The 17,172-nt window shown below is 41.7% G+C and overlaps 1 protein-coding gene across 1 annotated transcript in view; it reads right to left on the reverse strand.

Moving 5' to 3' along the window:
* The window catches only part of SMTN (smoothelin), a 269,740-nt gene extending 252,914 nt beyond the window's left edge, over positions 1 to 16,826 (reverse strand). The window contains exon 1 of the mRNA XM_082260465.1: positions 16,698 to 16,826. Coding sequence (XP_082116591.1) covers positions 16,698 to 16,748 — 51 coding nt within the window. The 5' untranslated portion in view covers positions 16,749 to 16,826. The remainder of the gene's footprint in view (positions 1 to 16,697) is intronic.
* Positions 16,827 to 17,172: the final 346 nt, after the last annotated feature.

Raw genomic sequence — 17,172 nt, forward strand, 5'->3', positions numbered from 1 at the left:
TATATATATACACATACATACAGGAAGTCAGGTAAATCTGTGGGTGCTGTGGGTGCTGTGACAGACGGGAGATACATTTCTGCCTTGCTTAGACAATTCACCAATTACTATCAGGTGTCGGCTGCAGAGGTAGCCAGAAAGGTTTAGGATGTTGGAAAGCTTCAGCTATTCAGAATGAGGCAATTAAGGCCTCTATAAGTTATCCAGAGGATGACTATTGATTGCTGCATCCTGAGGCTTTTTGCGTTAAGGAGAGCAGTGAGCTGAGAAAGACTTCTGAGGGCTGGTTCACACTCTTACAAGTGCGGCAATCGCATGTAATTCGGAGCGCACTGCTCCTTCATTACATGCGATCGAGTGTGCGGATAAGAATTCAGCCATACACTTTGTATGGCTGAAATTCGCACTGCACCCGCACAATGGATGCACAGGACCCTTTTTTCCAGCCGCATCAGGATCGGATCGCACAGTGGTTCACACTTGTGCGATCCGATCCTGTGCGAACTGTCAGATCGCACTGCGATCAAACTGGGGGTGTCGTTAACATTTAATTGACACCCCCTGCGTATCGTATGGGAGTGTGAACTGCTAGATGTGCGTTTGCGATGCGGGAACAGGCTGCAAATTCACAGCCTTCCCGCATCGCACAAGTGTGACCCGGGACTGAAGGTGAGGTGGTGTTGACTTTTTCTGTGTGAAAAGAAAAACAAATAGACTATTGGTTTTCTGCTGTATGACCAGCAGTAGGTTGTGACAGACTCCATAGGTAGGTTCCTGTGTTGTGAAGGTAGACGCCCCAAGTGGCCAGGGTTTATTTTATGTGTTGATTTATGCTGTTTGGATGCTTGCACTTGTTTCCAGCAAATTGGAAAAATAAACCATAGACCGTTGTTATCAACCACTCCTCGGCTGTCTCTCTGTGTAGCGAACCCAGTCAGGGGGTCACCCACACCCAAGCCAGCCTCCTACAAATATATATATATATATATATATATATATATATATATACACACACACATACATACACACACACACACTATAACTTTTGTGCAAACCAAATCAATATACGCTTATTGGTATTATCTTTTTAACCAAACATATATAGCAGAATACATATTGGCCTAAATTGAGGAAGAAATTAGATTTTTTTACATTTTTTTTTGGGGGGGGGTGTAAAAAAAGAATATTGTATATAGCGCAAAAAATAAAATACCACCAAAAGAAAGCTCTTTGTGGGGGGATACAGTGTCGCACGACCGTGCAACTTTACTACTATTGGTGCACCTGAAAACTGCACATAAATATAAATTATATATTTATATTTAGAGCTCCTGTTGAACTTTATGGGACCAAAAATATCCAAATCCACCTGAAAAGAAGCTCACATCGTTTTTCGAGCAATAGGCATCTAAGGGTTCAGGTGTGTAAAAGACCCATTTAAAACAAAAAGATTTAATGTTGAGCGTCTTGTAGCTTCGGGCTTCAAAATGCTCATATGTGAATAGGACCTTAAAAGGTTCTCACATATTCAAGATGTCAACTAGTCATTAAATTCATGCATACCCATACTTAGTTAAACTAAGCTTTCGTTTCACAATGGAGCACTCAGAAAATCAAAAATGAAATAAAACATGGCATGCCTCAGGAATGTGCACACAAACTAGTTTGATATCTGTATTAAGAAGAATGATTCATTTATTATGACCTCATAGGAGCTTACTAGAAAACAAGATACTCAGGCAGATCATGATGAACACCTCCTAATCTTTCACTCACACCTAGTACACCGCAACAATTACAGCTGTCAGTGAAACTCCCCTACAAAAACCAAGAACCACTCTGCAATTTGTTTAATAGCTGCAAAATTAGAGCTCAAATGGAGAGAAATGTTTGAAACGAAGGAAAAATTATGGAGAAGCACATTTTGCAAACATCTGCAAAGCTTGAAAGCATTCTTCCTGTGATGTTTGACAGATTTCATCATGTATGGCCAAAAATATCTCCCTTGTGGATTCAGGGCCAAATTTGGAGATCCAGTTAACCATAAGTGGATTTTCTAGAAGTCAGGAACAATGGTCTAAGAAGGAGGAGGAGAACTTAACCACTTCAATACCGGGCATTTTGACCCCCTTCCTGCCCAGGCCAATTTTCAGCGCTCTCGCACTTTGAAGGACAATTGTGCCGTCAGTCAGTCATGCAACACGGCATCCAAACTGACATTTTCTCATTTTGTTCATACAATAGAGCTTTATTTTGGTGGTATTTAATCACTCCTAGGTTTTTTTTTTTTAGCAAAAACACCACTCAAAAAAGAAAAAGAAGAAGGAGGGGGAGAGAAAAAGAGAAAAAAAAAAAAAAAAAAAAAAAGGAGAAAAAAAAAAAAAAAAAAAGAGAAAAAAAAAGAGAAAAAAAAAAAAGAGAAAAAAAAGAGAAAGAGAGAAAGAGAGAGACTTTAGTTTTGGTTATAAAACTTTGAAAATAAAATATTTCTTCATAAATTTAGATCAAAATGTATTCTGCTACATTTCTTTGGAGAATATAACCCAAATCAGTGTATATTATTTAGTTGGTAGGAAAATGATCAGTCGACAAACTATGATATACATATCTGAAATATGATTATTCCTGATGTACTGACGGCATATCTCATTTCCCGAGATCCATAAATGTCAGGACAGTACAAATTACCCCTTTTTTTTTTATGTAGACAGTTCATGGTATTTGTTAAAGAAACATGGCGACTTTATTGAAGTTGTAATATTTTGGAAACTGAATACTTTTTTTGCAGACAGTACAGAGTCATCATAAATGGTGTGGCAGGGTTTAGGGACACTGACTGGTGACAGTACGAAAAAAATAAAATTGGGGAAAAAAATATTTTAACACATTTGACAAAAACAAAAGAATGATATAGTAACATTGTACTACTGTGGGAAAGTGATCAGTAATTTTTTTTTTTTTTAACCACTTAAGCCCCGGAAGATTTTACCCCCTTCCTGACCAGGCCCTATTTTGCGATTCGGCACTGCGTGACTTTAACGGACAATTGCGCGGTCGTGCGAAGCTGTACCTAAACGTATTTGACGTCCTTTTTTCCCCACAAACAGCTTTCTTTTGGTGGTATTTGATCACCTGTGCGATTTTTTGATCATGCACTATAAAACAAAAAAAAAAAAAAAAAAAATCAAAATTTTTTTAAAATTTTTGGCCAATTTGTTTTCTGCTACATATTTTTGGTAAAAAAAAAAAAAAAAAATCCACAATAAGCGTATTTTGATTGGTTTGCGCAAAAGTTACTGCGTTTACTAACTAAGGGAAAGATTGTCATTTTTTTTTTTTTTTTTTAAAGAGTGATGGCAGTGATCTGCCATTTGTTTTGCGGGACTGCGACATTGCGGCGGACAGATCGGACCCTTGACTGACATTTTTGACACTTTTGGGGGTACCAGTGACATTACTACAGTAATCAGTGCTATACATATGCACTGTTACTGCAAAAATGACACTGGCAGGGAAAGGGTTAACTTTATTGGGGAAGGAGGGGTTAAGTGTGTCCCTAGGGGCGGGTTTCTAACTGTGCAGGATGTGGCTTTACATGTAACAGCAGAGATCTACGGTCCTACATAGCAGGACAGTTAGATCTCTGCTGTTACACAGGGAAGAATGACAGGCGGCTTTGTTTACATTAGCCGCCTGCCTTTCTCCCTTCACGGCGGGACATCGGGTCCACCGGTCACTCGCGCAGAGGTGTCCGTGAATGAGCGGGGGCGGGAACGCGCCTCTAGCGGCGCATGCTCACCCCTATTGGCTCACAGGCTAGTGACGTACCCATATATGCACTTTGCCTGGTAGTATATGTACTTGCGGCGGTCGGCAACCGGTTAACACGTCAGGTTTGCCTATAGCAGTGATTCCCCCCCCCCCCCCCCCAAGCAAGCATTTTACTGAATTAAAACGATTAATTTAGTTGGTTTTGTTGTAATTAGCTGTGATTGGCCACTGGTGATCACATGGCACAGACAAGCTGTGATTGGCCCTGTCTGTGACATTTGATCACAGTGACCAATTACAGCTAGCAACACAATTGTACAGAATGGATGACTTGAAAGAAAAGCATCCATTCTTTACAACTGTCATGTGACCTGCTGTGGTTGGTTACAGCGATCATGGTACAGTGATCGGTCAGTCATTGGCTTTATCCACTGACAGATTGCGCCGCAGATCCGCCTAGATCGAAGACAGTCCCGCCAAGCTGTCAACTGACTATAGGCTGGGCAGGAAGTGGTTAAAGCCCAACTCCAGGCAAAAAAAATTAAATTTAAATAGCACATTGTGCATTCAATTGGGTCAAAGTTACTGTTTCTTCTATGAGTCAAGCCAATTTCTTGCCCTGGGGATCAGGCATTTTTCCCTGCCGATTCTTAACTCCAAAAAGGCAGGAGAATTCATGGAGTGGGGAGGTGACCAGTGCCAAAGAAGATAGAGGACCCAGCCCCCGCAAGTGTCGCCTCTACATCATGACGACAGTGATGGTGTCAGGGCTGGGCTTGCAGCAGCTCTCTTTTCTGTGCTAAGGCTGCTCAGCTGTCGGATAAATGTCAGCACTTTGATTCCTCAGTGGCTCACCTGGTTATAATTACCTGCTCGTCGGTCCCAATTACAGTCAGCCCCTTCTGGCTATTTAGGCTTCCTTGTTCATTCCTTTCCTGCCTTTGCCTGGTTAACATATCTGGAGTTTCTCTGCTGTATTCCATTGAAAGACTTTGCCCGGCTGACGTCCCTTCTGGTTTCTAAATCGTGTTCCTCTGCCTCAGACTACGCTGATTTCTGGTTTCCTGATCACTGGTTCATCTGACTTCCCATTTTGGCTTCTGATCCCTGGCTTATGTTTTGACTATGTTTACCATCACATTAAAAGGTGTGATTTTTACTGCATTTACTGTCTCAGTCTGATTCATGGTTCCCGACAGATGGACACTGGAATTAGGACTCCAGAAAGTAAACCCATGAAAGAAGGCTTCAGGTAAATAAAATGGCAATTTGGATAGGGGTTTTTTTTTTTTTTCCATCCATAACAGAGATTAGAGGTAAGTAGACAGAAGGGCTGCTTATAAGCTGGAGTTGGACTTTAAAGTCAACGTCGAGGCAAAACAAAAATACATTTAGTACATCTGAGGAACACATGCATTTTCCCCATGTTTTATCCCTTTGAACATGCTGCAAGTCCAGAAAAATAATAAGAATGGCTCTGAACTCTGGTTTAGGAAAAAAATATTCAACTATGTATTCTTAACTTAACCACTTTACCACCGGAGGATTTTGCTGTCTTACGTCCAGGCCACTTTTTGCGATTCAGCGCTGTGCGAATTTAACTGACAATTGCGCGGTCGTGCGACGCCGTACCCAAACGAAATTTACGTACTTTTTTTCCCACAAACCGAGCTTTTTGGTGGTATTTGATAACCTGTGCGCTTTTTACGCTATAAACAAAAAAAGAGCGTTTATTTTGAAAAAAACAACAATATTTTTAACATTTTTTTATATGAAATTCCCCCCCCAAAAAAATGTAAACAAATTTTTTTAAAATTTTTGGCCAATTTGTTTTCTGCTACCTATGTTTGGTAAAAAAAAAAAATCACGATAAGCGTATTTTGATTGGTTTGCACAAAAGTTATTGCGTTTACTAACTACGGGAAAGATTTCTGTCATTTTTGGTGTTTTTTTTTTTTTTTTTAACGCGTAATGGCGGCGATCTGCGATTTTTTTTTTTTGCGGGACTGCGACATTGTGGCGGACAGATCGGACCCTTGACTGACATTTTTGACACTTTTGGGGGTACCAGTGACATTACTGCAGTAATCAGTGCTATATATATGCACTGTTACTGTAAAAATGACACTGGCAGTGAAGGGGTTAATTTTATTGGAGAGGGAGGGATTAATGTATGCCTGGTGCTTACTGACGTGTGGGGGGGGGGGGGAGGTGACTGAGTGACAGAAGGACAGATCGGATGTTCAGCTATGCTGAACACTCCGATCTGTCAGTCCCTGTCACTTAGGAGATCCTCACTCGATTCCCCGACGATCGGGGAAGAGCGGCGGCGATCGCCGCTGCTCCTCCCCCGGCCCGACTCCCGCTGTGACTGAAAACAGCGGGAGCGCGCCTCCTACAGGGGGAGGAGTCCAGCGACGTAGGTCTACGTCGCTGGACGGGAACGAGCCACTGTGCCGCAGTAGCAGCACAGTGGCTGGGGCTAAAGTGGTTAAAAAGTACATTCTATTGCCCTTAGCCTCCCACAAATTTGTAGTGCATTTATTTTTTTGCTGCTATGATAGGATTTCCAGTTAGAGGGGTGTCTACATTCATTCTTCATGGGTTCACTGGGAAGGTAGCTATGCTCTCTTGTTCACTACCAAGGTGTACTTTGGGACGTGTAGTGTGCATTGAGCAGTGCATGTGACCACACCAAACATGCACTGCTCATTCCAAACTTAAGGAGGGGGGGGGGGGGGGGGGAGAAATTGAAGAGCTCATGGAGGCAAGAAAAAAACACAGTAAGAAAAGGATTTAATGAAGGAAAGGCTGACATCACTGAGCTGGTCCAGGTTCTTTAAAGATCCCTACTCTAATGTCAGGGTCCACTCAGATGCCTGGTCTGGCAGCTGGCTCATCCTCTCAATGTGCCGCTCATGTCTCCTGCTCAGCCCAGCGCTCCCGTAAGTGCTGGAGGGGCAGAGTAGAGAGTCGGTGACTGACAGTTACCAGCTCTCTGCTCACTGAATACCAAAAACTGAGTGATCAGCAGTCTTTGACTGCTCAGTTCATAGAATCGGTACTGCGTCCAACTAGGGCAGTATCATTTTTATTATTTATTTATAAGACTTCTGAGCTTCTCCTTTAGGCCTCATGCACACTGGACATTCTTACAGCTGCTGTTTTTTGGCATCAGATGTTTTTGTCTACAGCCAGCAAACTCTCCAGCATGTTGTCATGTGTGTCCATACACACACATAGGCTGTTATCAGCAGTTTTTGGCAGGGGAGTTTTCTGCCTGGAAATGCCTGCCTCCAAACGCCTGGAAAAAAAAAAAAACGAAACGCTCAGGTGTAAATGGAGCCTTATGGCATACTGTAGTTCCCCTTGACGACAAAAAAAAAAAAAAAAAAAAAAAAAACACTGCCAAATGCAGGTAAGGGGTGCCTGATCAAAAGACTGTAATCAGGAACAAAGTCAAAAAAGCAAAATATCTGTAAGGAGATGCTGCTGGCACACCTCAACTCTTAGACTAGTTCCAACACCACCTGAAATTATTCAGCTTCACTTACAATGCCATCTTCAATTAAGCAGGCCATACATGGTTCGAATTCAGAAAGAATTTTCTTACAAAAATAGTAACTAAGAAATTTTTCAAATTTCGCACTATTAGTGGCTTGCAGCAACGGGCGATTTTCGTGCGGCCATCAAATTTGAGTGACGGGGCATGTTGAAAATTATTGGAAAAAACAAACCAATTTCTAATCAATGATGGGAGAATCATGAGAGAAATATAATCCATAAAGAAATGTGCATGAGCTTTGACCTGGAAAGGAAGATTTCCCGGCCACAAAAATGCTTTTTTGTAGCAACAGGAGGTGAAATTTAAGGCTTGGTTAGGCAAATTTGGTAATCAATGGGGGCACCATTGGATTACAAAACGCACAAAAATTCTGATTTCAAAAGAAAATTCTCAGAATTCAACCAATGTATGGCCGGCTGGAATTGATGAAGTGGAGCTGCAAGAAGAGTAGCTCCACTCTGAGGCTTAATACAAAAAGGTCAAATGTCTCAATCTGTGGGCAATTTTAATTCATACTGGCAAATATGCCCAAGATCACACACACCTTACAGGGCTAGGGCTGCAACTAACGATTATTTTCATAATCGATTAATTGGCCGATTAATCGACTAATCGGATAAAAACCTCAAGAAAAAAAAAAAAAAAAAAGTTGGTGTATAATTTAGTTAACCACTTAAGCCCCGGAAGATTTTACCCCCTTCCTGACCAGGGGGTAATTTGTGATTCGGCACTGCGTGACTTTAACGGACAATTGCGCGGTCGTGCGACGCTGTACCTAAACGAATTTGACGTCCTTTTTTTCCCACAATCAGAGCTTTCTTTTGGTGGTATTTGATTACCTGTGTGATTTTTTGATCACGCGCTATAAACAAAAAAAGAGCGTCAATTTTGCAAAAATAGCAATATTTTTCAAATTTTTTTATATGAAATTCCCCCCCAAAAAAAATGTAAAAATCAAAATTTTTTAACATTTTCGGCCAATTTGTTTTATGCTACCTATGTTTGGTAAAAAAAAAAAAAAAAAAAATTGCAAAAAGCGTATTTTTAACGCGTAATGGCGGCGATTTGCGATTTTTTTTGCGGTACTGCGACATTGGGGCGGACAGATCGGACCCTTGACTGACATTTGTGACACTTTTGGGGGTCCCAGTGACATTTCTACAGTAATCAGTGCTATACATATGCACTGTTACTGTAAAAATACACTGGTAGTGAAGGGGTTAACTTTATTTGGGAGGGAGGGGCTGTGTGTGTCCCTAGGGGCGTGCTTTCTACTGTGATTGGCTATGGCTTCAGCTGTAAGGACACTGATCAACGGATCTACATACTAGATCCGTGTGATCAGTGTCTTTACAGCGAGGAGAATGACAGGTGGCTTGTTTACACAAGCTGCCTGACATTCTCCCTCTCCCCCGCCGATCGCCGGCGGGTCCGCTGGTCACACGCGGGGGGGGGGGGCGGGTCCATGACCACGCGGGAGCGCGCCTCCGGCGGCGCGTGCTCGCTCCCTAGACCCTCACAAGCAAGCGACGTAGACCTACGTTAGTTTGCCTGTGAGGGGCTGACCGCCGACGTAGATAGTCGTGCGGCGGTCGGAAAGTGGTTAATATTCTTGAATATGTATATGCAGTGGTAAATATAAATATCCAGCTATATAGTTGTATATTTAATCCACTCTGAGACCGATATATGTATTATTGGAGGTTTAAATGTGGTACATCTCAGACTCAGAGACCAAAATGTTTAAAATTTGAAAAGACCTAAAAAATTTTTGATTTGTTTAAACCATTTTCATAATCGATTAGTAATCGATTAGTTGTTTCAGCCCTATACAAGGCTTACCATTATTGAGGAAACCAATTTTCAGAGCCTCTGTGATTTAGTGTCACTTTGCAACCGGCCTGGCTTTTCCTGACTTCATGGCATAGCGCCACTTACTGCCTTCCCAATGTCCAATGAGAGTGCCTTTACTGGCCACAGAGGAAAGCATTTTAGATCATACAGTGGCGGTTAATAAGGCTTAGCCATACAGTAAGAGAAGCTAAGGTAAGAGAAGCTAAGGCTGACTATACACTAGAATTTTGTTCAAAATTTCTCATTTTAAAAACATCTCTTCCGTTAATTGGGGTTGAATCGACATTCGAGAAAATTTAAAGCAGCAGGATGGATTTTTTTCCTAAAATGAATTTCAAACTGTGAATTTGGGAAATTATAATTTATTCCTAAATCAAATGTTAAAAGCAAGTGAAATATTGGAGTACTTGCAAAATTACATTTGTCCAGTCGTTGAATGTACAAAGAATCTTCGTAGAAAATCTACTAGGAAATGCTAGCTGAAGAAAGTGCAAACCTTTGTCCCTACATCCTTGCAGGAACCCAGCAGACTTTGCTGCACACTGTGTCCAGCAATTACAAGGTTACAGGAATACAAATCAATATTTCAAATATACATGTTGCACACCTCCAATATCCAGCTCTGAGATGTGCAAAAAGAAGCTGAACGCAGAATAACTTCTACCAGTACCCAAAAAAAATGTAAATATGCAAGTCAGTCACTGGTCCATACAGAGAGAGACTGGAAAAGCTGGAATAAGATGCAAGAAGAAGATCTAGCACCATGTACCTGAATTCAGGATCCTCAGCTTTGCCAAGAACCAGCTAAAAATGTCCCAGTGACATCACTCATGCCTAGGCAAGTGCACCAAAAACTCAGGAGGAAAAAACAGGTATTTTACATTTCAATTCTTTACTTTTATTGCCAACACTTTTTTATTATTATTACAGGGTTGGGTGCTGTGAGGTCCACTTTAGTGCTTAATTACTTCAACATACCCTTAAGCAAACTAAAATTACATTTGACTTTTTATGGCAGAGAAGTTTCCGTAGGTTGTTTCTGCCATAAAATCTCCTTCAAACCTGCTAGCAGTAGTTTTCTAATTGTACAATGGCTATCCCAAACAAATGCCAGAACAAAACAAATCCTGCATGCATGTCATTGATGGCTGGCCAGTGGAGAAGACAGGACTCTGGATCTAAAACAAAACCAAGATAAGTTAGTAGTGGTGGCAAACAAGTGCCAAGGGGGACTGTGGACCAGTTATGGCTGGAGGAGGACACACCAAAAGGCAAGGTTCCTATAATTGCTGTGCATATCTGCAGAATATAGCTAGAGCTCTGGTGATCCAGAAGTAAAAATTTTGCTTTAAAATCAAATGCTAGGAATGGTTGGATATAACGGAACACAAAATGCATTGTTGCAGGACATCTCCAAAATCACCTAGAGAAAGGAACCTCTAGGTTACAGAAACATTACCTACGCGGTGCATCCCCCAATGCAGGGCACCATACAAATTGGTTGCAACCTTGTGCATCAACAGAATTTAAAGGGAATTTACCAAGACTGGAGTAGACAAAATCTGAAGCAGGAGTACATGGACAACCAATCAGCTTCTAGCTTTCATTTAAAAGGTTTACTGAACAAACTGAAGATAGAAGCCGATTGCTTACTAGTATCCACAGCTTTTCCAGATGCTGTCTACTCCAGTTTTAGTAGATCTCCACCACTGAGTCTTCTATGGCTAGGTATAGCTACTGGCTCTTGAAGGTTGGCCGCTGGGCACAGATGACCATTGCATTTATTACATGAAGGGTTATAGGAGAGATCGACCGATTATCGGCAACACCGATATATCGTGGGCCAATATGCACTTGCCCCAATATATCGGAATCAGCCTTTTGATTTTCCGAAATTGCCGATATTTAGGGAAAGTGCGTGTACCAGGGTGATGCCTGCAGCTAGAGGCATCACCCAGGTACCGGTGTTCATAGCCGACGGTCGGCTGACTTGTAATGACAACCGATGCGGCTGAGAAGCCGCTCGGCTGTAATTACAAGGAGCAGGAGGGGACGTCCCCCCCCTTCCACGGCTCACCCGGGTCTCCCGTCCCACCAGGAGACCCGGGCATCCTACCTCCATTGCCCAAGAGAAGACCCGGGTCTCCGGAAGTGGACATCACTTCCAGGTACTCGGCGCCAAATTAAAAAAAACTGACAGCATTCAAAACAGCCAAACTTAGCGTTTTGAATGCTTTTCGGTGCGGAGGAGGGGACCCCCAGATCCCTCCACAAGGAGAACCTGTCGAAAAAAAAAAATATATATATATATATATATATATATATATATATATATATATATATATATATATATATATATATATATATATTTTTACATGTGTGAAAATATCAGCAGATATCGGCCGATACCAATATCCGATGACCAAAATATCAGTATTAAAAAAAAAACGATAATCGGTCAATCACTAGGTTATAGCCACAATCAGAGGCAGTACTTTTTGTTTTACTTTACTTCAGCCTCCTAAAGCAGCCTTCAGACTAGGTAAGTTACTACTGACTCAGTAACTACATTAGCAGATGCACACTACTGCAAAGGTAACATTCTTCCCACTGACCACCACATTCCCTCAAAGCATGGGAACACTACATCGACCCCTACTGTAATGGACATTTTCACTGATCACCTCTGGAACTCCTTACCCCAATCTGTCTAACTCCTACTCTATCCACTTTTATACAATCCCTGAAAACTCATCTCTTCAGAGAGGACTATCCTGCCCACACCCAACAACTAAACATTTATATTCTTCAGCCCATCGCCCACAGTTGTTACCTTGTGTGTCTCTTGACCCTCTTAGATTGTAAGCTCTAATGAGAAGGGCCCTCTGATTCCTAATGTATTAACATGTGTTGTATTTGTACTGTCTGCCCCTATGTTGTAAAGCACTGCATAAACTGTTAGCGCTATATAAACACTGAACAATATAAACACTGAACAACAACAGGCCATGAGCAAACCACCAATGTGCTGTGACTAATGCACCGCAAACTGTAGATTTAAAGAGGGTGTAAACCCTCTCTGAACTTGTACCTATAGGTAAGCCTTTAATAAGGCTTACCTATAGGTACTGTAAATATCTCCTAAACTTGCACCGTTTAGGAGATATTTACTTTTAATGCAGTCAATGACGTCATCGGCACATGAAGGAACAGCCACCCGCGCCGCTCCTTCAGAGCCCTGTGCCGTGAACGGCGGCTCCCGCACGCATGTGTTGTAGTGACGTAATCGTGCCTCCGGACAATCCGATGGCCGGAAGGCACGAACCAGGATGGCCGAACATGTCGGCCGTCCTGTCGCTGAGCGGGCGGCACTGCGGGGGGCTTCGTTTTAACGTAAATATTTCATAATGAGCTAGTATGCGATGCACACTAGCTCATTATGCCTTTGCCTTACAGGGTTTTTTTGAGGAGGGTTTACTTCCTCTTTAATCATCTGCAACAAATCATCCACGAGACCCAAAATATTTTAGGGGGTTCCTTTGTAGTGAAAAGGTTATGGATGTCCTTGAGGCAATAGCCATACCCAAGGACTGCTTATGTCCCCCCAGGAACACTGGGAGAACTTTGGTCAGCAGTCATTTTTTACAGATTCTAGGATAGAAACACGTGCTGCCAAATTTTAAGGGGAAATTGCCAGGACTGTCACCCCTATCCTGCTCTACTTGGCGAGTCATTCTTAAAAGGAAGAAGAAGAAATTTGTATGTTTGGTACAGCCACTTCCCTTTGAGACTCTAAGAAGTGAAGCAAGAATAAGTATGACAGATCAGAAAGCACCTTCAAAAATGAGTCAGCTCCCCATTTCCTATCCTGACCAATTCACAATCATTTAGGTGCCAGGTGCTTGGTATTTGGCAAGCTCCCATCAGCCTGGTGGTGGCCATAAACGGCTCAATAAAATGACCGATTTATTTTCTCCATCAATCCCTCACAATAGGAAAACTTGATCTATAGTCGACAGCCCATTTCAATCAATAGGACACATACAGGGAAGTGGAATGGATAGTCATGAAATACAACTGCAAGGTACTGATTGCATCTCTGTTTTATACTAAGTATTCTCACAATCTGGTTGTCCGAAATACAAATTCCTGAATAAAAGCATCTCAGTGCTGGCAATTGATGCAACAAAATCAATTTTATGGTCTAGCTGATCAAATTGGATCAAAATAGAATCTAATCTGATTGGGAGGGAAGTTATGCCTATTTGACCATTTGGTTTGAAAAGCATGATCAGATAATAAAATGTAATGTTTATGGCCACTATAAGGCTTCATGTACACTAGCAGCTAAAGGAACCTAAACTCCACTCCATAAAAGCCTAGGTGTGCATGCACACCTAGGCTTTAAGCAGAGTTTAGGAGCTGCTTCCGTTTCAGGCTACATTCCCACCTGAGTGTTTTTGCGCGTTTTTACCGCGATTTACAGGCGTTTTTTGTGCAGGCTTTTTTAGATTGAATAGAGACCAATAGAAAAACGCCTGTAATCTGCCCAAAAAGAAGCTCATGTACTTTTTTGAGCGTTGGGCGTTTTGCTCACAGCGTCAAAACGCTCAGATGTGAACAGGGGCCATTGAAATGAATAGGATTTGTCTTGTTGGGCGTTTTGAGAGCTGATCCTAGAGCAGAAAAACTCCCCAAAAACGCCCCAAAATGCCTACATGTGAACGGAGCCTTACACTGATCTGCTGCTTTTTTTGCCAGGTCTGTGGTGCGGTTTTAAAAGGACATGTGACTCAAAATTGCATCAAAAACACATAATGGGTGCGTTTTTTTGCACCATTTTCCATTGCTTTCAACAGAAAGGTGTGTTTTCTTTTTTATATAAACCAACAGGCTTAAAAAAAAAAAAAAAAACTCCTAGTGTGAAAGCAGCCGAAACCTCCCTTCTCCTGAACACCAAAGAAATCGTGTTCAGAAGAGGCACATTTTGCCTGCCGGAAAACGCAAACTGCGGCAAAAATGCAGAACTGTGGTCAGGGTCAGCTAGTGTTCATGTAGCCTGAGATGCAATACACCACAAAATTAGAAGGCGCACAAATCTGGAAGACCCCCTGCTCTGTAGATCTCTTGTCACCGCTCCCCATAATCACTTCCAGGACTTCTCCTCGAGTCTCTCCCATCCTATGGAACTCCCTGTCCGTATGTCCCCTACTCTGTGAACATTTAGGGAACCCCTGAAATGGCCAAGCCTAACCAACCTGCCAAAAACTGTACTTCTACCTTTTTTCATCAGCTTATCCCCATTTTGTATCACTTATCAGTTCTCACGAGCAGAACTACTAATCCTCTTGTATTGTAACTGTAATATATATATATATTTTTTTTTTTTTTTGTAAAGCACTGGTGTTGCTATACAATTCCTGAATATTATTATTATTATTATTATTATTATTAATACAATTATGAGTACTACTTTTTTGTAAAAATTGTATTAATAATATTCAGGAATTGTATAGCAACACCAGCGCTTTACAAAAAAAACAAAAAAAAGTATACATACACACACACACACACACACACATATATATATATATATATATATATATATATATATATATACACACACACACACACACACACACACACACACACACACATACACACACACACATATATACACACACATATACACACACATTAAGCCCCCGCTCCATCGCGGTTCAGTTTTTGTGGTCCCGGTATATTGCGTTTTTTTTTTGTAATGTTATTTTACTATATAAATCATTAAAAATGAAATATTTTTGTGTTTTCCATAGCTCTTGCTATGTCTCTCAGTATCTTTTATGTGTTTAAATGAGTTTCTATTGTTTTAAAAGTGTGTTTAAAGACCTTAAAATGATTTTACATGTACAGTGACCGTAAAAAAAAAAAAAAAACATGCCTACGGAACGTAACCCCCGCAATGGAGGGGGGGGGGGTTTACTATATATATATATATATATATATATATATATATATATATATATATATATATATATATATATATATATATATATATATATATATATACACAGGCATACCCCACTTTTAAGTACACAATGGGACCAGAGCATGTATGTAAAACGAAAATGTACTTAAAGTGAAGCAATACCTTTTTTCATTTCTCAATGCATGTAAATACACTATCTCTATAGGAAATCTTGGTCAGCTTGACATGGCATTGCTCCCAAACAATGTGACAAGGACACCAAGCTTGGGGAGCATGTTAAGGGGATCCAGGACTAGGACATAGATTACCTAGGCAAGCTGGCCAGCCACAAAGGATATGGTGTAGTCCTGGGTCCCCTCTCTGTGCTCCCTAAGTTTGGTATCCCTGTCACTTATGGTTTAGGAGCAGTGCCATGTCAAGCTGACAAAGATTTCCTATAGACGCCAATGTTAAAAACTGGGAGTAGTGTCATGCCAAGCTGAACAAGCTGTGTCCTTACTCGCGAGTGTACTTAAAGTGAGTGTACTTAAAGCGGGGTATGCCTGTATATATATATATATATATATATATATCTCAGAACGTAAAAACGCTCATCTCTGAAGTTTCAAAATGCCTAATAAGCAAAATCGCACTCATTTCAATGGCCCCTGTTCACATCTGAGCGTTTTGTCCCCTAAAGTAAAAACGCCTGAAGCTCAATAAAGTACATGAGCTTCTTTTTTGGCAGATTAGAAGCGTTTTTTTGATCAATGTCGATGCCGGTCTCCAAACACCTAGAAAACATGCTCAAAAAACACCTGAAACGATACGATCAGGTGTGAACAGGGCCTTTGCACCAATATTTTCTGATTAAGTATGATAACATATGCACAGGAGGAGGACACTAAATGTTTATTATACACTGAGCAGAACATCCAATAAGAATAAATACCCCAGGGAAGACTAATTCCAAGCAGCATTCAGGTTGTTCACCCTATGAGAGCAGCCAAAACAGAGACAGAAGAATGAAAGTGTGTCATCCTGGGTGAGGAGTGCTTGGATCAGCTATGTCTGGAGTTTAGGATCAGCTATGTCAGAAGTTTTGGATGAGCTATGTCAGAAGTTTTGGATGAGCTATGTCAGAAGTTTTGGATGAGCTATGTCAGGGGTGTACTCATTTCCTGATGACCTATCACCCCAGGACTACACAATACCCCCCAGGATATGATCCTCAGACATCCAGAGGAAGGCAGCCTGTCATCAGCTCACACAAGTCTGATCTCTCATAGATAACACTGCGATCACAGAGTACAAATGAAGAAAGCAGTTCCCACCAACTCCCTCCATAATGAATAGACTGGACATCACCAGTAGCTCCCACTAGAGCCCTCCTGATCCCCATCAGAACAAAGCAGACGGATTAGTAAAGGCGTGATAAAGTGGGAGCCAAGTCTGGAGCAGACAATGAGTAGCGCTCCAATCAGGAGCTGCACATGAAGCAACACATGCAGTAGAAATGATGAGACAGCATGGACTTACCAGCTTCCTCAGTGATCCCTCGTCCATGGCGGTAAAGCGCTCCTCAGACATGTCTCACTTCTAATCAGCTCACTTCTACACACGTCTCCGCTTTCCACCGATCTACATCTGTTCTCTCCAGCACACTGCAACTTCAAATCACTACTATGCCCGCCCCGTCTACGCCTGTTTCCCCACCTACTGTCAAACCAGCTAATCACAGGAGGCCATTGTGCAGTTCGCACCGCCCATGTGTCTCTTGATTGGACGGATCGAATCAAGAACATCCGCCCCTTTCGCAGGGCGTGCCGGGAGTTGTAGTGTGGCGTGTGAAAGGTGAAGTGATTGCAGGTAAATAGATGCATTTCAAACTGGAACTGTCACTTCCAACGGACTAAAGAGTGAGTGAATGTGTTCTCTGTGTGGCTCCAGGATGAACAGACACACAGGGTGACGTCACTTGGGAAGCGTGCTAGTCAGATGTGTCTGCTTCATA

This window comes from Pelophylax lessonae, assembly GCF_965119305.1.
Source record: "Pelophylax lessonae genome assembly, chromosome: 1".
Classification (NCBI taxonomy): domain Eukaryota; kingdom Metazoa; phylum Chordata; class Amphibia; order Anura; family Ranidae; genus Pelophylax; species Pelophylax lessonae.